Here is a 22,246-nt window from a genome sequence, read left to right as displayed (position 1 = left end):
CTACTTTTGTCTCATTTTTAGAGGGAGGAAGTAATACTATCAATTGCAATTTTTGTGTAAGTCACTTCAGAGTCTGTTCAGACACCCAAACCATATGTGGGTTTCTGTTAGAGTTGATGAAACACTTGTGTAATACCAGAGAGGTATAATAAAACACACCCTATGATTTATCTATTGCATAATCAATGATGTTGTGGGTACCAGGACACTGTTGTACCTCCAAGTGAATGGGTTGCCCCTACGCTGTTTCATACCTGAAGAAGAAGAAGAGAGTGAGGAGAACCACTGCCCACTCCCAACCTCCAGTAAAGCACAAACTCCATGTACACAAGATATGGACAGTGGAATACAACAACTACATGAGGATATGACAACATAATTTTCATAGAGTAATTTTCATCTTTTACCTTTCTCACCAGCCCTAACTTATGTAGTTTCTACATACCTTAGCTATGTATTTTCTTCTTAGGCTGAGTATATTTGCTTGTTTTTTAAATTAAATCCCTAATATACTTTCCCTTCATCACCATAACTTCCTTTTCACTGTCATTCATTGTTCAATCCAGAGATTGACTTTACAATTTTGTGTCATGCAATTAATTTGATGACAAACCAATATTACCTATGTTTCCTCTCTCTCCTTTATAATCTTTAAATCACCCCCAAAACTCTCTTTTAAATCTTCCATAGAGTTTAAGTCACTGTAAAGACCAAAGGTCTGATCTGCAGAGGAAAGTTCTGATTTTCATTTCTCTTTGAAATCCTGTCCTCCACAGTTACAAGTGGAACAAAATACTTTTATTTCCTTTTTTTGAATGGCAAATATTCTTGATACAGCCTCAATATAATATCTACTTAATTATATCTATGCTCTCCATATTATGTATTATAAATATATATTAAACCTACTTATATAATTCAGGTGACGGTTATTTCATTTAAAGACTGCAATCCCCAAAACTACAAACTCAATGGGACCCGACAGACCCAAAAGACGTCATTCACTTCACCTAGTTTATTTACAGAGGTTTTTATTTTGTTTTGTTTGCTCAGAGATTGGCCCAAAATATTTTGGATCTTTCCACATCGTTTATATCACAAGGACAACCTCTAAATTAAACATAAACCATTATCTTGCATTATCTTGATGGTCACATTTGAAGATTAAAGACCATCAGGGCTGGGCATGGTGGCTCACACCTGTAATCCCAGCACTTTGGGAGGCTGAGGCAGGTGGATAACCTCAGGTCAGGAGTTCAAAGCAGCCTGGCCAAGTTGGTGAAACACTGTCTCTACTAAAAATAGAAAAAAAATAGCCAGGCATGGTGGCGGGTGCCTGTAATCCCAGCTACTCAGGAGGCTGAGACAGAAGAATTGCTTCAACCTGGGAGCCGGAGGTTGCAGTGAGCCGAGATCATGCCACTTGCACTCCAGCCTGGGTGACACAGTGAGACTCCATCTTAAAAAAAAAAAAAAAAAAAAAAAAAAAAAAAAAAAAAAAGACCAGTGTGATATCTGACACCTCCTTTGTCATCAGCAGACATAATTTTGCCATGGCCTTTCTAGCCCAAGATGTGGGAAATGTTGGCAAAGAGACTCTAAGGAGAGCACACTGCATTGCAATACCTTTCTAAGGCCACTAAACATGTGCTATGTAGAGCTCTGGCTGAAGAAATGTGAAGAAATAATAACCCTGCTGGTTCTCCCATCTCCATGAGAAATAACCCAGAATGTTTTTCAACAGGCAGCATCAGAAGACAAGGTAATACCTACCGCTGTATAAACTGGGCCGCCTCTGCCGTTAGCCTCTGCGTGAGATTGTCATAGGACATGGGCTGCTGGGTGATCTCGTAGTTCCTCATCAAGAAGCAGTTCAGGGGCCGGAAGTAATGAAGGAAGCCCAAGAAAAGGGTCAGGATCAGAGCTGCCAGGAAGAGAAGGCTGAAAAAAATGCCTAGAGGCACGCGGAGCAGCCCCAGACAACTGAGTGCAGCGAGGGTAAGGAGGGCGACCCCGATGATCTGCAGAGGGATAAAGACCAGCTTCCTGAAGCCCCTGATGAAGACGCTGCCCTCTCCGGGCTTGCAGTCTCTCAGATTGGTCAAGGAGATCCCATAAAAATAGTTGAAGCCATGATGTAAAGGGTGGTGACAGAAGTCAGTCTTGCTGTGACAGCTCATCCCAAGGTGCCATTTCCCTGAGAAGACAAATGGAACATCACTTCAGTCCCAATAAACACCCTGATTCCAACACAAGCTTCTGTTCCCACACACTGAAAAGATGGCTCTTTCTATTTTATGAAGCTAGACTTCCCGCTCATGGGACCTAGAGTTTTTCACTTTTTTTTTTTCCACAAAGACTAAGTTATTACCTACTCACACCAGACAATAAGAACTAATTTTGTGATTCCAACAAAACAAAAAAGAAAAATAAACAAAAAAACAAACCAGATAAAAATCCTTTACTCATTCTACCAAAAAATAAGAACTACTTTAGTGATTCCAAAAAAAACAAAACAAAAACACAAAAAAACCAACAGGTAAAAATCCAAAAAGAAAACTACCTAACATATTTAATAGGCAGGAAACAACACTCCACAGAAAAATACAAGATTTTTTTTCTTTTTTCTTGCCAGATGCTTTTCTGAGACATGCCCTTAAAATTAAAGTTTTAGAAGCAACTTAATTTTGTTCCTTGAATGTTAAAAGTGGAAATGAATCCTTACTTCAGAACCTACCCCTGAGGCATGAGGAAATCACACTCAGTAACTCAGCAATTATTTTAAGCACCTCTGAAATTTCTTATAAAATGTTAATTAGATCACTAAATTAATGAGTGCCTCACAAAAGAAAAAATGATAGTTTTTTTAACAAGATGTTGGAAGAAAGAGAAGGGTCATTTTGCTCCTCTGAGATTTGCTAGGATTCATTTTATGACCTGCTTAGATTAAGCTCTTGGTGCAAACAGGAAGGCATGAATCCTATCTACAGAGTAAAATCAAGTGGGTGTGTCCACCACGACAAATTCTGACATAATTTTAGTATCGGAAAGTAAAATGAAAATCTTTATCAATAGCATGGTGTGTATTGTTTTGTATGTTCTATGTATATGTTCTATGAATCTTTCATCTGTTCCATCTATCATCTATTTCATCCAATTGTCTTATTATCTATCTATCTATCCATCCATCCATCCATCCGTCCATCCATCCATCCATCCATCCTGTCTGTGTCATCTTTGTCTCTCTCCCTGCATCTATTTATCCATATCTATCTATCTATCTAATTTTTCTATCTATGTATCTATCTATGTAACTATCTAATTTTTCTATTTATCTATCTAGTTAGCTATCATCTATTTCATCCATCCATCTAATCTATCTCATCTTTCTCTCTCTCTGCATCTATCTATCATCCATCTATCTACCTATTTCTCTACCTATTATGTATCTATCCATTCATCAATGCTTTCTATCTATCCATTCATCCATCCACCCATTCATTCATTATCATTAGGTATCATCTAAGTATCTATTTATCTATACACACACACACACACACACACACACACACACACACACACACACACCCCTAAGGCATTTGAGTAGTCCAGATAGGCTTACTGTGTTTTAACCTACAACTGACATCATTTTGCTCCCATTTAAAGTTGTGCAAAGTGTACCAGCTACGTCATTCCTAAGATAACTGTCATGATGCCCTCTCCCACTCTTTTGCTAACTATGTCCAAGTACCCCCTGTCATTCCTCAGATGCCCATACCTATTAGTGCTGTTGAATAACCTTGATCCTTCAGAAGCTTGGCAAAGGTAATCTCATTGGTGGGAAGTCCTCCCGAAGAGGCCGTGAAGAGGAAAACTCCAGGGAGGGAATGAGACGCCATTCCTGAACCAGGAAAAAAACCAACCCTTAGGAACCAGGAGATACCCGGAGGTGGGAGGCTGTCCCAAAGGAGACCACAGCCCCTGCGATGCAGATAGGAGGTTACCTGATCGGACAGGGTACCGGCCAGTCATGAAGGCTGCTCTGCTTGGTGTGCACAGGGGTGATGCTGCTAGGTGCTGAGTGAGTTTCACTCCCTCACTGGCCAACCGGTCAATATTGGGAGTCCTAGAACAAAATAATCATAGCATTTGAGATCATTTTCATTTCTTGTTCATTCATTTATTTTTGAGACAAGATCTCACTCTGTCACCCAGGCTGGAGGACAGTGGCGCGATCTTGGCTCACTGTAACCTCCACCTCCCACGTTCAAGTGATTTTCCCGTCTCAGCCTTGTGAGTAGTTGGGACTACAGGCATGGGCCACCATGCCTGGCTAATTTTTGTAGTATTTGGTAGAGGCAGGGTGTCACCATGTTGGCCAGGCTGGTCTTAAACCCCTGACCTCAAGTATTCTGCCCACCTTGGCCTTCCAAAGTGCTGGGATTACAGGCATGAGCCACCCAGCCCTGTGATAATTTTCAAAATGAAACTGTGTCTGTGGCTCTTTATAGTGGGAAACTTCTCAATGAGCAAGGAAAAGTCTGGGGTTATGTAGGAGACAGAGGTGAGATGAGAGGCAGGGGGGTGGGGAAGAAGTGATATAGAACCAAGACTCAGACTACAACAAAACCATGGAGATGTGTGAACGATTCAGGTGGGACATCCCCAGAAGGTCCATTCATGCTACAGAGGGCTCTGAGCTCCTGGTCCCACTAGCCCTGAGTTAGAAGAGAGAAACCAAGTCTTCAAGATGGGATAATGCAGGGAAGAAAAGTAAGGGGTGGGTGAGGATGAGGCTTTACTCTTCTCCCATTCACATCTCCCAAGTTACCTCTATGTCACTGAAAGAGAAATGTACAGGGTCAGCCTGATTCCCCTCTTCCCAATCACAGCCAAAGGGAATCCCACAACCAGCTTTAATGAGCCCCTGACTAATTTCTGCATGCCCCCAGGTACAGGGAATAACCAGACTCCATATGACTCAACCAGTGGGCATCAACAAATAGGTTAATATGCTCCAGGGAAAAGGCACAAACACTACAGTGAAGAAATTAGATGCTGCAACTCCCACATACCCTTTGTTGGCTTATATTTTTTATGCTTCATAAATACTTATTTATGAGATCACTTGTAGAGTGATACCTTTTGCAAGATAAGCCACTCTGATGCCTTTTCCCCATGAATGGATTGGCTGATTATTTGGGGAAGTCATTTAGGAATTAGTAACTTTTAGTTTTTGGACCATACCAAGCTATACCCCACGAGTTATATACCATGTCCTCCACCAGGAATCCAGGTCCCTTCTTCCCTTCCTGGCTCGTCATCTACCATCCTTCAGTTCCAGGTACAGATGGAATTCTCATGGGTCTCCAGTGCCCTTCCTTGTTTATGCAAGGGGAATGACCTATATTTAGGACAGTAGTCCATACTCCATCATCCCAGCAGCTTCCTCACTATAAAGCAATCACATGGCTAATTGTGCTCCCTTTGAAGATGGCTGCCTGTGGGGTGGGAGTATACTTCTTGTTCATTGGTCCCATGGCTTCCCTAGACCAATGCCCTCACAGAGTGGTGCTGCAATGATGCATAGCTTAAAGGGGGAAATAATTTCATTGCATCTGTAATGTTAAACTAGTGGCCACTTACTAACTTAGTGAACATATTTAATTACCAATATTTCTGCTTTGCTTTTTCCTTAAAGGGTGAGATGCTTAGAAGACAGAGGTTGTCTTTGCATTTGAATTAAACCTCCTAGTGTCTATATTGACCTTTGAAAAAAATGTAACTATTTGGGGGTGTGATATTACAAAATATAAAAATGAGAAATGTAATTCAGAAATAATGGGACTCTAATATAGAGACCAAGGCAGATCTAGGATAGATATTGCCAGGAATTCATCCATGGGGCTTCATAGACATTTTTTCTTTTGATAATTGGTAAAGATTTGACCTTGAAGGCTTGATTTTAACTTTTTAATTAAGACATCTTGGTAGTAACAGTTATCTATTATCTCAACATACCTTAGGAATACATAATATTAAAGAAATAGATAAAATGAAAAAGCTGAATAAAATTACGATGCTGATAAAACTAAAATAAGATCTATATATAAGTGATTTCTTTAAATTACAGATCTCATCCTTGCATATACTTTTTAAAAATTTAAGCAATGTCATAGGTCAATATACCCTTAAAAAAATAAAAAGCAACATTTAATGCAAAGTTTCAGGTTGAAAGTGAGACACATTTGGCTATGCCTTATGGACAAGATTTTCCTTAATATAATAATTTATTTAATTTTTGTTTGGTCTGATATGTAATGATGAAATATACTTTCTAAGATTTCTCATGTTGAAAAGAAGATGAGGAATAAGAGAATGGCATGAAAAAGAAAATCAGCATCCCATGGCACTTGGCAATGGGTCCACTCCTGGCTTCAGGTATTTAGTATTCACATATCCTACAAGAAAGTTCTGGGCCCGCACGGTGGCTTATGCCTGTAATCCCAGCAATTTGGGAGGCTGAGGTGGGTCAATCACAAGGTCAGGAGTTTGAGACCAGCCTGGCCAACATAGTGAAACCCTGTCTCTACTAAAAATACAAAAAGTTAGCCAGGCATAGTGGCACGCAGCTGTAGCCCTAGCAAGTCACAAGGCTGAAGCAGGAGAATCACTTGAACCCAGGAGGCAGAGGTTGCAGTGAGCTGACACTGTGCTACTGCACTCCAGACTGGGTGACAGAGTGAGACTCCTTCTCAAAAAAATTTTTAAAAAAAGTTCTAGTAGAAGCAAATAATCTCTTACCTCATCTTCTCCTTTAATTTAGTTTGTACTGATCTTTCATGTGATGAAGCTCTCCATAGAACTGTTTTTATGTTATCATTTCCACATTTTTAGGAAGAGAAAGTAAAATTCTAATGTCAGTATTCTACTCCACAAGGGCTTACTTTACTTTTTAAACTAAAGGGCCCTTAAAATAGGTCTCATGTTAAGTTGATTTTACGCAAAGGGCTTAGAAACAAAACCCCATCTTCTGGGAGGATGTTCAGATCCAAGGGCCAAATGACCTCAAGTCTAGTTTGATGGTGTTGTTTCTACTGTTTTGATAATTACTGGAAAGTTATGAGGTCCTAAAATGTGACCTCTCTCCTCATGATTGTCAGCTATGGTCTCAATGTTTGTGTCCCTCCAAAATTCAGATGTTGAAATGTTCATTCTTAATGGGATTTGTTAGGAGGTGGGGCCTTTGGGAGGTGATGAGGTCATGAGGATGAAGCCCTGTAAATGGGATTTATGACCTTATAAAAGGGACCCCAGAGAGCTCCCTCATCTCTTCCACCATGTGAAGACACAGTGAGAAAGTGCTGTCTGTGAACCAGGAAGCAGGTCCTCACCAGACACTGAATCAGCTATGCCTTGATATTGGACTTTCAGCCTTCAAAACTGTGAGCAATACATTTCTATTGTTTATAAGCCACCCAGCCTATGGCATTTTGTCATAGCAGCCTTTACAGACTAAGATAGCCTGCATAGCAGAAGACAGAGTAGGGCCTGGGCTGGAAGAGGGAGAGTTGGGCATGAGTGAGAATGAGAGTAAGTCACTGATGGGCCAGGACAGAGTAGTACAGACCCATAACCAACCAGAATAAAGCCAGATGTCAAAAGGTGAACAAATGGGATGGAGATGTGAATATGTGCAAAGCAGCATCACAGCCGTCAATAAAGTAGAACTGTGTTGCACACCTTCTTAGTGATCTCCCTAAGCTCATCCAGCTCACTGTTCATAGTCAAACAGATAAACTCACACGTACCTCCATGACACATAGACATCTCAGTGTATCTATATGAAGCCAGCCATGGTTTGGACGGTTTTGGACGTTTCTACATGTTCTGTGCTCTGCAGATGAATAACCATCCTGCAGACTGTTGCCTATGAACACAGCCATGTGTTTACTGAGGAGCTGCATTACCAACCTGAGAGTCTTGTTTCCATAGCACCCAGGATCTCCAATGCCAAGGTCGTCAGCCATCACCAGGATGATGTTCGGCCTTGATGCTGCGTGGCTCTCAGCTTCCCACAGAAAGAACAGTAGGAGGAAAGGGATCTTCATCTTCCTGTAAAGGAAAAGGACACAAAAAGGAACTGAAGGATGCTGGCTCATGGTTAGCTGTGACCTTCCTCCTTTCAGACCCCCATCCCTCCTTGCACATTTCTGGTGCAGCCATTCTTAAAACTTGGCTTTGCCATACAATATATGCTAGAAAGACACTTGTCTAAGAGGTTCCTAGACAAAGAATGTTATCCTCTCTTTCCCAAGTGCTTGTTTCCAAGCCACACAGATGTGGTTTGGCTATAACCCTACCCAAATCTCATCCTGAATTCCCACAGGTTGTGGGAAGGACCTGGTGGGAGGTAATTGAATCATAGTTGCAGGTCTTTCCCATGCTGTTCTCGTGATAGTCAATAAGTCTCATGAGATCTGATGGTTGTATAAGAAGAGTTTCCCTGCACAAGCTCTCTTTGCCTGAGGCCATCCATGTAAGACGTGACTTGATCCTCCTTGCTTTCTGCCATAACTGTGAGGCCTCCCAGCCAAGTGGAAATATTAAGTCCATTAAACCTCTTTCTTTTGGAAATTGCCCAGTTTCGGGTATGTCTTTATCAGCAGCATGAAAACGAACTAATACACACACATTTCCTTCTCCATGATTAGTTATGGCCTCTCCTTTCTCCCTTGACCAAAACGGAGGTGCTCTTTAGAAAAATAATAACATAATCACTTCCCATGATCTCTTTATCAAAAGTGGGCTCTGTCATAAGCGAAACCTTCTCTCTTTGAGTGTTAGAAAGACAGTTGTTTTGTGAAGCTCCCATTTTCAATGCTTTATCCTTTCTAAAATTAATGATGAGTTTGGGTTTAGCAGCTATTTTTATTTTTGAGGTAAGGTTTTGCTCTGTTGTCCAGGCTGGGGTGAGGTGGTATGATCTCAGCTCACTGTAACCTTGAAGTCCTGGACTCAAGTGATCCTCCTGCCTCAACCACCCAAATACCTGGGACTATAGTAATGTGCCATCACACCCAGCTAATTTTTGTATTTTTTGTAGAGATAAGGTCTTGCTATGTTGCCCAGGCTGGTCTCTAACTTCTGGGATCAAACATCCTCCTGCCTCAGCCTGGCAAAGTGCTAAGATTACAGGCCTGAACCATAGTGCCTGTTCCAGTTTAGTAGCTTTTTAAGTGAAACATAGAAACCTTTCAAAATTCAAAGTGCACAGGGCCAACGGCCTGGGGCAGCTCTTTGTGATGGAATACAGAGGGAAGAGAATTTATCCACTGTCTATGTCTGCCATCCCAACATGCTTTCACCTCACTGCATTTCATTCCTTGTGAGAATAACAGGTGAAGGCATCTTTGGGGAGAATGGTGGCTTGAACACATACACGATGCCTTTCTTGTATGGAGGTCTGTGTATGTGTTACACCAGCCTGTCTTCCTTTGACTTAGACCCACTCTTGTTGAGGAGGACGTGGGCTTGCTATTTCATTTTGCTGTTTGCCTCTCTTCTCACTCCTGCAGTTTTGCAGCCCCACCCTGCAACAGGTTCTCCATTTGGAACCAGAGCTTATGTTGGCTGCAAATATGAGGAGGCTGGGCAACAAACAGGTTTCCCAGCAGAGAGAGGCCTGGCTTGGTTTCCTGGAAGGTGGCAGCTAAGTGTGCAGTGTGGTAGCCCCAGGTCTTACTTAATCAATATCAATGTCCTTCTAGTCTTCCCACCAGCAGTAGTAGGCAACACCTCTCCCAGCCTCTGGTTCATAGCCCTGAGCCAGGTTCTTACTCTCAAATACTTCCCGAGCCAAGTCTCTGTGGCTCTGACTCTGATGTCAGGAGACAGAACTCATTATTCTCTCTTTCTCTTTCTCATCTGCCCGGGGAGAAATTTTTATACTTTATTTTTCTCATTGACCTGGGGAGAAATTTTATGACCTTTATTTTAGGTCGGGGTTTTGGGTAGGTGTTAATCATATCAGTTCTCTAAATCTTAGTTTTCCTAACTGTAAAGTGAAAGAAATTGAACATTTTTTTTGCTTCATTAAGTAATTTTATTTTTATTAAAAAAATTGAGATAGGGTTCTGGCTCTGTTGCTCAGGTTGTAGTGCAGTGGTGTGATTACAACTCACTGCACCCTCCAACTCCTGGGCTCAAATGATTCTCCCATCTCAGCCTACTGAGCAGCTAGAATTACAGGTGCACAGTGCCATGCCTGGGTAATATTTTATTATTATTATTTTTAAAGATGAGGGTCTTAATATGTTATCCAAGCTAGTCTTGAACTTTTGGGCTCAAATGATCCTCACACGTCAGCCTTCTGAGTAGTTGGGATGATGGTGAGCACCACCTGGCCTGGCTAATTCTTTTTTTTTTTTTTTTTTTTTTTTTTTTTTCAATTTTTATTGAGGAGATAGGATATTGCTATGTTGCCCAGGCTGGTCTCAAACTCCTGGGCTCAAGTGATCCTCCTGCCTTGGCCTCTCAAAGCACTGGAATTATAGGCATGAGCCACCATGCTCTGCCTAATTTTATTTACTTTTAATTTTTAAAAAATGTTTATAGATTTAGGGGTACAGTGCAGATATCTTACATGCATATGTAGTGGTGGAGTCTGGGCTTTTAGTTTACCTATCTGTTCTCTCCTGACACCTGACTCTCATTGCTGTGTATCTGGAACACTGATGGTCCTTCAGCGTGTGAACTGGCATTGGGCTTGACCTCACTCTGCATCTGCTCTTGCACTCACACCAGCCTTGCTACATGCAAACAGCTCCCCCAGAGTCACTGAGGAAACTGGGCATGAAGGTCAGTGCATAAGGTGTGGCAGAACCTCTTCCCTGGCCTTACAGCAACACTGGTCAGAGTGAGCCGTTCTCTCACTCAGGAATGCACTCCTCTTTGAACACCCTCCCTGAGTTTCCTGTTGTGTTTCTCTTTCTGCAGTCTCTATTTGCTGGGTTTTCCTCATTCATGGACCTCAGAATCAGGATCACAACCCCACATAATTATAGAAGCTGGATAGGAGATGGGAAATGGCCTGGGTTTAGCCATCAATATGGGGAGGGGGCTTTGCAAGCTGAGAGCTTGCACCCCTCCTAAAGAATGTCACCCTTGTAGTAGCTTCCAATTTTTAAAGAGAAGATAGACACACACATTTGTATGTGCAGTTATATGACCATCAATTAAATTATTTAAACAAATGTTGGGCTAACTTCATGCAAAATACTCAAAGAAACAATCAAACAATGACTAAATATATTTACTGGCCTGGTGCCACTTCTGAGTGTCCATTGTCCAGTCTGTACTTTAAATGTTGTGAGCCTCAAGACACTTTCTGCTTTCCTGATCTCCTCCCTACCTTTATGAAAGACACATGTTGTCTTGGTGAGATTAAATACTGAATGAATGCTTAGAAACAGCTAAGTTTTATGTCCAGAGAGACTACATCGAAGCACTGAATTAACGTCTCCATACAGACATCTATCTGGTATCTTGAATCTAACATGTTCAAACAGAGATCATGAATGCAAAAAGCACCCTGCTACTATTATGTGAAACCATTTTTCTCATTTAATCTAAAGGTCCCCACTTTTGTTTAATCTGCTTAAATGCTAAATACAGATAAAGCTGATGAAAAGTAACTTCTTACTGAATTTCTCACGTAAGACTGCATGAAATAATACAGTTATACAATGCCCTCATTCCAAAGACCTTGTCTATCTTAATGCTTAAGCTAATATTTATGCTTGGAAAGAAATGAGAAACTGCCTATTTCTTTCCTTTTTATTTTAAAGGATGGTTTAAGACCATTGGCTTTACATAACCAAAACCTGGCATGAATTTAAAGCCTGGCTTGAGAGCCTATCACAACATTCAAATAACATAATTTCAGTTCAAAAAGGTCTTGTGAATCAAACATCTCAATTCTCTTATTTTCACATAGGGAAACAAAGACCCAGAGAGACTGGCTGGTCATGGTGGCTCACACCTATAATCCCAGTGATTTACGAGGCCAAGGAGGGAGGACTGATGGAATGCAGGAGTTTGAGACCAGCCTGGGAAATATGTAAGTTCCTATCTCTACAAAAAAATTAAAAAATTATCTGAGCATTGTGCGCACATCTGTAGTTCTGGCTACTCAGGAGGCTGAGACAGGATAATCGCTTGAGCCCAGCAGTGAGCTCTGATGGCGTCACTATACTTCAATTTGGTTAACAGAGTGAGACTCTCTCTAATTAATTAATGAATTAAAGAATGCAGACTTTATACACCAAAATCTGCCATAAATGTAAAGCCTGGCTTGAGATCATATAACAACATTCAGATAATAATCAGGTAATACAATATTGGTTAGAAAAGACCATGCAAATCATGTATCCCAAGTCTCTTACTTTCAGAAGGGAAAACAAAGAGCCAGAGAGATTCAACGAATTGCCCTAGTCATACTCATAGCAAGCTGTGGTTTTCAGACTAGCACCCAGGACTCCTTATGGCTCTTCTCTCTCAGATTATCCCTGGAACCCAGTATTTCTAGGGCTTTTCAGCATTCCACATGGTGGAGACTTCAGTGCTTTACAAATTCCTCCCAGCAGTTCCCTTGGCTACTGAACAATGCCTGTCATTTCCCAGGGCTCTATAGTGATGCCCCCTATTCCTGCTGATAGAAACAGGTCCTATCTAAAGGACCTCAAAGCTGCTGCCAACCCAGTCGGAGTCCCACCACTGGTGGCTGATTATGAGAATAGTGAGCACTGATTCATGGGCTCTGGGGCTCAACATTGCTAAAGGCCCTACTGCTGCCTGCTGCCTGGCTCCTGCACTGGTCACTCCTGAAGCTGCCAGCTATATGCTGTGATGCCCCAAGCTCCTAATATTCCATGTAGATTTCAGTAAATGCACACTTCACTTTTTTCTCCCTTGGATTAACCTACTACTGCTTGGTACCTGAGGTTTAGGTAGACTTCCCTATTGAGTAATGAATGGACATGGGTCTGAATGTCAACCCATTTCTCTAATGCAGGCTCCCTGGCTGTGGCCCATACTGCTTCTCGGCCTGAACTTGGAATGAATTCCTTCCCAATAGGGTTCTTTATCTCAGTAAAACAGACTTTTGTGGGGCTTCCACCTTGGGTCCGGAAGACATGTGTGTATCCTGGATAGAATACACCTTAGGCATAGGTTGAGCTAACAACTATAAATGCATGCTATCTCCAATTACCTCTATAAAAATAAGCCTTGTTCCCATTAAAAATGGGTGATATATTATTTTTATAAAATAAGTACTCAATCTCAGGAGAATTGGGAATGCTTACTTAATTGAAACAGAGTTTTAGTTTTGCAAGATGAAAAGAATTCTAGAGATGGACATTGGTGATGGCTGCAAAACAGTGTGAACATACTTAATGCCACTTAAAAATGGTTAAGATGGTAAATTTTATGTTATGTGTATTTTGCCACAATTAAAAATAGTAATAAAACTTGTTTGTTTTTTAAGATTTCTTACTATTTTTAATTGTGTCAAAATACACATAACGTAAAATTTACCATCATAACCATTTTTAAGTGGCATTAAGTATGTTCACACTGTTTTGCAGCCATCACCGATGTCCATTGTTCTCCCCGGCTGGCAGCCTAGTGGGGCTGCCAGGCCCTGGCTTTGTTCCCTGGTCCCCCTGAAGCCTGTAAACCTTGTCATCGAAGGGAAGGGTTGGGGGCAGCTGCACTGGGAAGCTGTAAAATGACAATTAAAAGATAAAAATTAATTTTTTTTTTTTTGAGACGGAGTTTCGCTCTTGTTACCCAGGCTGGAGTGCAATGGTGCGATCTCGGCTCACCGCAACCTCCGCCTCCTGGGTTCAGGCAATTCTCCTGCCTCAGCCTCCTGAGTAGCTGGGATTACAGGCATGCGCCACCAAGCCCAGCTAGTTTTTGTATTTTTAGTAGAGACCGGGTTTCACCATGTTGACCAGGATGGTCTCGATCTCTCGACCTCGTGATCCACCCACCTCAGCCTCCCAAAGTGCTGGGATTACAGGCTTGAGCCACTGCGCCCGGCCAAAAATAAATTAAAAAATTCTCCTTACTTTATAAAGTAGTTTAAGAACAGTGGGCCAATGTTCTGTTACTTATATTATGAGATAATGAATATCCCATTAAAATTTCTCATCCACAAAAAAAAACAAGTTAAGAAAAATCCTTGTAATGTTAAATTTGAAATCTAAATATCAAAATAAAATTATTAGTTAAAAAATTGCAATCCTTTCTCTGACCCATTGGTATTGAGTGAGGCCATGTAACTTGCTTTGGCCTTATAGAGACCATAGTTTACTTGTTCAGCCTTGATTTGGAGCTCAACCATGTGATTTGTCTTAGCCAATGGGATGCTATCAAATGTGAGAGAAACAGAAACGTTATTCCTGCATGTTTAGCTTGGCCCTGTTGTACTTTTGCCATCACTACAAGAACTGCTTTCTCTAGTATGTGCTATATCCCTTTCAGCCTGAATCCAAGAATAAATGCATTTGTAGCAGACACAGCCCAACAAGTAGCCTGGAGCTTGTTTCAGCCAACAGACAAACCAATGAGAATATACACTGTTGTGTTAATCTATTGAGCTTGGGAGCGAATTGGTACATGACATTATTGTGGCAACAATTCACCGAGATGCTATATTATCTGAATTGACAGTCTGCAAAAACAGACAAAGGGTACGTGCTACAAATGTTGATAGAATATACATAATTAGGGTCCAGAGAAAATCAATAGCATTTTGAAGTAGAATTTTTTTGGTTTGTTTTATGTGTGTTCACCTTGCCTTTCCATTAAGTATTTATAATCTTTCAATTTTCTTTTGCAGTTCTCCCCCATGGCCCTATGAGTGAATAAATATTCATTAAATTACTTAATTGAGCCTTAGTAAAGGAGTACACACAAATCCAAATTAGACAGCCAGGATAATGGGTTCCATTAGAGGTCATGGATGGCATTAAATCAGGATTTCTCAACCTCTGCACTATTGAATTGGGGATGGATGATTCGTTGGTGTGGAGGCCTGTCCTGTGCATTTGAGGATATTCAGCATATCTCTAGCCTCTACGCTAGTAGTTTGTATAACTCCCTTAAGTTATGATATCCAAAGATGTGTCCAGACTCTACCAACCATTATTGGTAGAAAGGGGGACAAAAATTTCCCCTACTTGAATACTACTTTATTACAGCAAAAGAGGAAGCTGATGTGAGAGAGTAGACATTCAGTAATAAGAGAGAAGTCACTGTCAACTACATTTTCTTCTTAGCTCCAAGAGTAGCATTTTTTTCTTACAACATCCTATACAGTTGTTCCATGCAATCATCAACTCCATGTTCTTGCAGCTGCAGTTTTAAAACGTGAAGTATTTTGAGAAGCATGACATTGTTTAAAGAAGACAGGGTAAATGTGGGAATCTATGTGACTGGCAGTCTGGGGGGGGCCTTCCTTCACACATGACATTACTAATCATAGTCAATCACCTCTCACTCTCTCCTCATCTACTGAATTCTCCTTATCTCCACTGAGTTGGTACTTTTGTTATTCAGTTAGATTCCTAAACTTTGCAAAGTGATTGAGTGATTGACTCTCTTACTCTTATTTATTCAAATAAATAAGTCAAAAGAATTTTTTGTTTTAGTTTTTGTTTTTTGTTTGCTTGTTTAAGTCTCTTCACTTTTATCTCCTTGGGAGACTTCGGTCCATGGGACTCATCCTAGAATTCAAGAGTGTGTTTGATGGTCACATTTACATTCTATGTTAGAGGGAAATGTTTACGTGAAAACACACACACACACACACACACACACACACACACACACATACACATTTGCTATATTTAGATTATTTAGCTTAGTTCTATCATTAACTATTACCATAGTATGGTAATAGTTATTTTATTAACTATTATTTTATGTGAAACACTTATGCTTTATCTATAATTTATGACATTCATTTGACATGAATTCTATACAAAGTCTAAAATGAAATGATTTAGTCCTTGGCAAAGGCCTTGCCTCTTCTCTCTTTTAAAATAGGCCAGAAACAAAACTATCCTTTATCTCATCATAAAATTATTATTTTGCAGCTAAAGATCTGTAATGGCTTCATGCTGGCCTAAGACACAGACTGAGAGTGTAACTAATGGATCATCTCCTTCCTGGGTAACAATTATCATCCTCTGAACATCATTAATGTAAAATCCCATGCAATACCCTGCTACCTTCCTTGCAGCCTACGAACACTGTGCTGGGCAGGACCTGCAGCTAAGTTGAAAGTCTCTCCCAAATCTTAACTCCTTAAACACAAACTTGGTAACAAAGAGCGAACAATGGCTTATCTTGTGAATGGATTTTTTAAGGCTAGACTCAAGATGATGTGTGCTCCAACAAATGTTCTTTTTATTAGAAACACTATCCCTTTCTTGGAACAGCCGTTTTGAGACAATTCTTCATTGCGTTCAACATCCGTTAACTCTTTGGCTGGAAAATCCATGCTCCAGCCCCGCATCCATGACAGAGAAATTGCAAATACAAGAAAAATATCTGTATTAAGTAGTGCATGCTTCTGTTTAAACAGCTAGGTGAGTGCAATAATAAAAGTTGAACTCTCCTACCTTCAATACTGTGATTGTAACAATAAACCTCGTATTGGAGTGAGGTGAGGAACAGCTGAAGAATGAGAGGAGGTCAGAGGTAATTTGGAGAGGCCAATCTTCAGCCCCAACTCCCAGCTTCCCTGTGACTTCTCTGCGGATATCCTCTCAGATTCCTCACATGGGAGGAAGTTCCCCTTTTCTTATCACTGTGCATTTCTTCCTCAGCACTGATGATACAAGCAAGTGCAGTTTGAGTTATGTTGTGTTTAATCTTCCCTGCTACACTGGAAACACTCTGCAGCCCAGAATAAGTCTAAGTGCCTGGTGGCTATATCCCTAGCATCCACTCTCATGCTTGGCACACATTAAATAGTATTTGTGGACTGAGCAAATGATTAAATAATGACAGAGAAGTTTTGCAAATCTGAGATCAGACAATTGTTCCCCTTCCTAATTAGACTGTAGACACCATGTGAGCAGGGGCTGCTTGAGCAAGTATCAAAGAAAGCCACATTAAATAAAAAGCATATGTTTATTCTGTTTAATTAAAAAGCCATTGTGCCAGCTCAACCAGAGAGAAAATTAAGCAGGGCCATGTACTATTTTTTAAATGACTGCAAGGTTTTACGGGGAACCGAGAAGATTCAAAAATTAGCATCCGCTTTAACTATGAAGAGTGAGACACACTAGAGGTTTTTAAGATAACTGAAAACACCATTAATAATGCCTATGAAAAGCTCAGGGTTGGAGCATCAGGGGTCCCTAAGTAGATTTAATGGCTTGCAAATCCATAACTAATACCAGGAATTTGCAAAAGAGTGAGCTTAATAACCTCCTGCTCCCATAAGAATGCAACCTATAGCATTCATATCAGAGAAGGCTAGAGCCAGAAGGCCATGTTCTGTGTCTCTACTTCCTTACTAGGTTCATGTTTCACTTGATACACGAAATAAATACATATTTTTCTTACTTTAAAATAACAGTTTTTTTGAGTGCTTAGTATGTACCAAGCACTGTAACTACTTTATCTACTTTTTAACCAATTTCTCCTGTGTGAAAAAATAACATGGGAACACATTTTAATCATGAGTGATATTTGACTTAGGGACCTCAGATTTTGTTAATAGTGTTTCTCAGCCTCGACACTATTGACATGTGGACTGGATAAGTCTTTATTGGTGGGGAGGGGAGTTGTTCTGTGCATTGCAGGATGTTTAGCATCATCTCTGGCTTCTACCCAATAAACCCCAACAGGATGCTGTCCCCAACTCTCTCTACTCTCCCCAGTTGTGAAATAAAAAATGTCCTCCAGATATTGCCAAATATCCTCTGGGGAACATAATTGCCCCCAGTTGAAACCACTGTTAGTACTAGTATGTTATCTGCCCCATCTGTAAAATTTTCACCTCCTCTGCATAACAGAATTACAATTCATTCCCTCTGCTCCTGTATGCAGGCAGGTCCGCATCTACCAAAGGATTTGGAAATGCCAAATGATTTGAGTGGGTGTAAATTTCTTGTTTGTACCCACAAATACATCTTCAATGCTAACAGACAATGTTTCTCAGGTATAAGATACTTCCGCAAGTATGGAAGCCCTTAAATTTCAATGCACAGTGGCAACCATCTCCAAAAAGGTTCTTCAAGGAAAACGTTAGGCTCAAGCATTCCTTATTCTCATGCCTTCTAAATTGCTTATCCTGTCATCTGTCCATGTGGCAAATCTTTTGCTACCTATCTTACATTTTTATCAGGAGTTATCCTTTGCAAAACAGCATTGTGCTCCTTGTCTGTCTGAACCCAAATCAAAAAATCCTTACTCGTACGCATTGGTCATTGGGAGCCATACCCTTTTTCTTCTTCTTCTTCTTTTTTCTTAGGCAGAGTCTCATTCTGTTGTCCAGGTTGTAGTGCAGTGGTGTGATCTCAACTCACTGTAACCTCTGTTGCCTGGGTTCAAGTGACTCTCCTGCCTTAACCTCCTGACTAGCTGGGATTACAGATGCCTGCCACCACTCTTGGCTAATCTTTTTGTTGTTGTTGTTAGTAGATATGAGGTTGTGCCATATTGGCCAAGCTGGTCTCAAACTCCTGACCTCAAGTGATCTACATGCCTCAGCCTCCCAAAGTGCTGGGATTACAAGCATGAGCCATCACAAACCCAAATCACCACAATTCTTTCTGTAAAGATAACCAAGCCAGGAAATTATCACAGGGATAGTCTCTGTTTGTTTTTGTTGCAGCTATGCTCTCATTCCTAACTCTCCTTAATTCTCTCTTTGGTGGCTTCTATTCTCTGCTTGTCAAGAACTAGCAGAATGAGAGGAGCAATAAACATCAGAGCTCTGGCCTCATCTCAGGCTACCAGCTATGAGGCTGTAGGAGGCCTTGCGAATCACTCTTCTGCACATCACCCTGACATGTCACTTTGATCATGGGGGAGTCACTTGGGATACTAGCAATAAAAGGTTTCAGATGTGGTAGTATGTGGCCAGATGTAGTAGATTACACCTGTAATCCCAGCAGCTTGGGAGGCCAAGACAGGAGGATTGCTTGAGCTCAGGAGTTCAAGACCAGCTTGAACAACATGGTAAAACCCCATCTCTACAAATAATTTAAAAATTAGCTGAGTGTGGTGGCACATGCCTCTAGTCCCAGCTAGTCAGGACGCTGAGGCAGGAGGATGGCCTGAACCTAGGAGTTTGAGCTGCAGTGAGCTACGATTGCACCACTGCACTCTACTCTGGGTGACAGAGCAAGATCCTGCCATACCCCACTCCCAAAAAAGGTTTCCAAAATGATAAAGTGCTAGACAAATGTAATTTGTTAGGAGCATTTCAGTCTAGCTGCACCTTTCCAATGAAAGCAATTCACTGACAATTCAACCGAATCCATTTCAGTTCTACAAACAGGACGCAAAACCTAGAAAGATGACATTATAGCAGTCCTAGGGTAGTTCTATGATTGGATGAGACACACAGTCACCCTGCAAGACTCTGACAGGTCAAACGAGGAAATCCACAAGAACAAAACCCACTAAAGTGGGCAGTGGAGTCAGAAATGCAGTTTCTGCTCCTGAAGTTTTCATTCTCTCTCCCCCACTTGCTAGCAGTGAAACCAAAGCTATATATTTAGCCTGTTAGTTTCCTTTTTTGTAAGAGAGGAATAAGAATACTTTATAAATATTATTTTGAGGATAAAAATAAATACTTAGGACTTTTTACATTAATTAATTTATTTTGAAACAGAGTCTCACTCTTTCACCCAGGCCAGAGTGCAGTGGCATGATCACAGCTTACTGCAGCCTCAACTTCCCAGGCTCAAGCAATCCTTCCATCTCATCCTCCCAAGTAGCTGGGATTACAAAGGCACACCACCATGCCCACTTAATTTTTAATTTTTTTTAAAATAGAGACAGCTCCTTCTGTGTTCTTAGTACTTATTGATTCAGCAATGGAATCATAGTAAGAGGCCATAGTTGTTCATTGTAGTTATTTAATAATATTACTAATAACTTTATGTTATTATTCTTATTAAAATTACTACTACTAATAAAATGTTATATATATATTTTATATATATATATATAATAAAATGTTATACAGAAAAAATAAGTACAATAATAGAGCTTTGAACAAAAATGAGGTCAGCCAACTAAAAATAGCCCCAATGACTTCCCTCCTAGTACATATCTGATATAATCCCCTCCCACTGAATATGGGCTAGACCTACTGATTTACTTCCAATGGGTAGGATATGAAAAAGTGATGAGATGTCACTTCTATGATTGGGTTGTAAAATATTATGACCTCTATCTTGCTCACAAACTCTATCTGTTGATGGCTGTGGATGAAGTAAGTGGCCGTTGTGGAGAGACCTATCTTATAAGGAAAAGAGAGAAATGTCCAGCCAACACCCAGCAAAAAATGAGGCTTTCAGGTGAACAGCCTGCAAGGAACTAAGTCCTGCCTACAGCTATCTGAATGAGCTTGGAAAGAGATCCTGCCACTTTCGAACCACAGATGAGACCACAGCCATGGCATCTGATACAGCTTGAAAGAGAAGTAGAAGCTGAGGAGGATCCAGCTAAGCTGTGCCCAGATTTTTGACCTACAGAAACAATGAGATAATAAATGCTAGTTACTTTAAGTTGCTAAGTTTGGGGGTAGTTTGTTACACAATAGTAGATAATTTCAAAAGCTTGAGGTGAGAAGTTCAATTTTGTCAATGAGGACAAGGAAAAAGCTCTCCAGGATAGTGTCTCTGAATGTCATGTTGAACTTACTTTAAGAATATGTTTCATTAGTAATGAGTCATCAGAATTTATACAAGCAATTTAAGGGCACATGTCTCAGCTCAGCAACCATGTGAAAATGAATTTTTCCTTTATAATTGAAAGTTGAAAGCACCTGAATTAGAAAAAGGTATTTAGGGTAGCCCAAAGGGAAATGGTTAAAAAAGAGACTAAATAGAGCAAAATTCAGGCTCTATGTGAGTATTAACTAAAATCTCACCAAAAAAAAAAAAAAAAAAAAAAAAAACTAGCTATTTAGAGACTTACTTTGAGATATTATGCTTTGTGATTTTTGTACAGAAAAATCGATATTTTTAAATAAAATTTTGTTGTACTTTTATTTTTTATTATAAATGTACAAAAGAGAAAACATCAACCATTCAGAGAGCCGCTCAGAAAGCCACTCAGGTAACATATGGGTGTTTCTCTACATGTTCTTTTTTTCCCATCATTATTGTATAAATTGCTGATGTTTCAGTATTCCTACAAACTGTGTGCATTGGTTGGTTGGTTATTTTTTCCATGCAAAACTCTCACTGTGAGGTGGAGAAGAGGTCAGGATAAATCATCATGATCAGACATGGAGGGCATTTATCTTTTGTCTTTCTTTTATTTTAGGTTTGGGGCATTTATCTTTATTCAGAAGTGATGAAGCAGAGAATGAAGACACTAGGGGTGACAGGCATGGTTTGGTTTCACCCCACAGGCACTCTGGCTGCTCCCTGGCAGAAGGGTTAGGCAGAAACTGAAGTGGATCCCATGATAATTGTCATAACCTCCCCAAGGAAGATCATCCAGACTAGCATGGGGGCAGGTGGGAAAGAACTGAGTTGATCTGAGACACAACCAACATGGGCTAGTAAAAGAAAGAAGCAACAGTCAATGATGACTTCAGCCTTGCTCCTTGGAAAGATACTGGTACTATTAGCTGGGTAGGGAACAATGAAAAATATTGGAGGATTATGATGATGAATTTGTTCCATATCAAGATGCCACCCTAGAAGGGATCCATTATATACGTGTGTGTGTGCACATGCATGTGTGCATGTGCATGTGTGTGTGTATGCTCCTTGGAGAAGATTCATTTCTATTTTATATGCTTTGTGGTGAAAGGGTTGGTTCAGGTACAGACCTTTTTATTGAAATTGAACCCAATAGGATAAAAGCTCATTAATAATTTTTAATGTCTATATTAATCTCTGAATCACAAAATAATTTTAGTTAGCTCAATATGACAGCATACCATTAACTATATTTCCAAAATGTGCCTGTG

General features: G+C 40.4%; 1 protein-coding gene across 3 annotated transcripts in view; it reads right to left on the bottom strand.

The window, feature by feature from the left end:
* Nucleotides 1-22,246, bottom strand: part of STS (steroid sulfatase) — a 200,158-nt gene that overhangs the window by 92,693 nt on the left and 85,219 nt on the right. For all 3 annotated transcript variants that reach the window (XM_074391851.1, XM_010336161.3, XM_039475472.2), the window contains 4 exons: nucleotides 7,975-8,115; nucleotides 4,005-4,126; nucleotides 3,779-3,901; nucleotides 1,774-2,197 (listed from right to left, as the gene is read on the bottom strand). In XM_074391851.1, the coding sequence (XP_074247952.1) occupies nucleotides 1,774-2,197; nucleotides 3,779-3,901; nucleotides 4,005-4,126; nucleotides 7,975-8,111 (806 nt within the window). In that variant the 5' untranslated portion in view covers nucleotides 8,112-8,115. The remainder of the gene's footprint in view (nucleotides 1-1,773; nucleotides 2,198-3,778; nucleotides 3,902-4,004; nucleotides 4,127-7,974; nucleotides 8,116-22,246) is intronic.

Source organism: Saimiri boliviensis, chromosome X (genome assembly GCF_048565385.1).
Source record: "Saimiri boliviensis isolate mSaiBol1 chromosome X, mSaiBol1.pri, whole genome shotgun sequence".
Classification (NCBI taxonomy): Eukaryota; Metazoa; Chordata; class Mammalia; order Primates; family Cebidae; genus Saimiri; species Saimiri boliviensis.
Note: the sequence above shows the minus strand (reverse complement) of the source record. Positions and strands in the feature narration are given on the sequence as shown.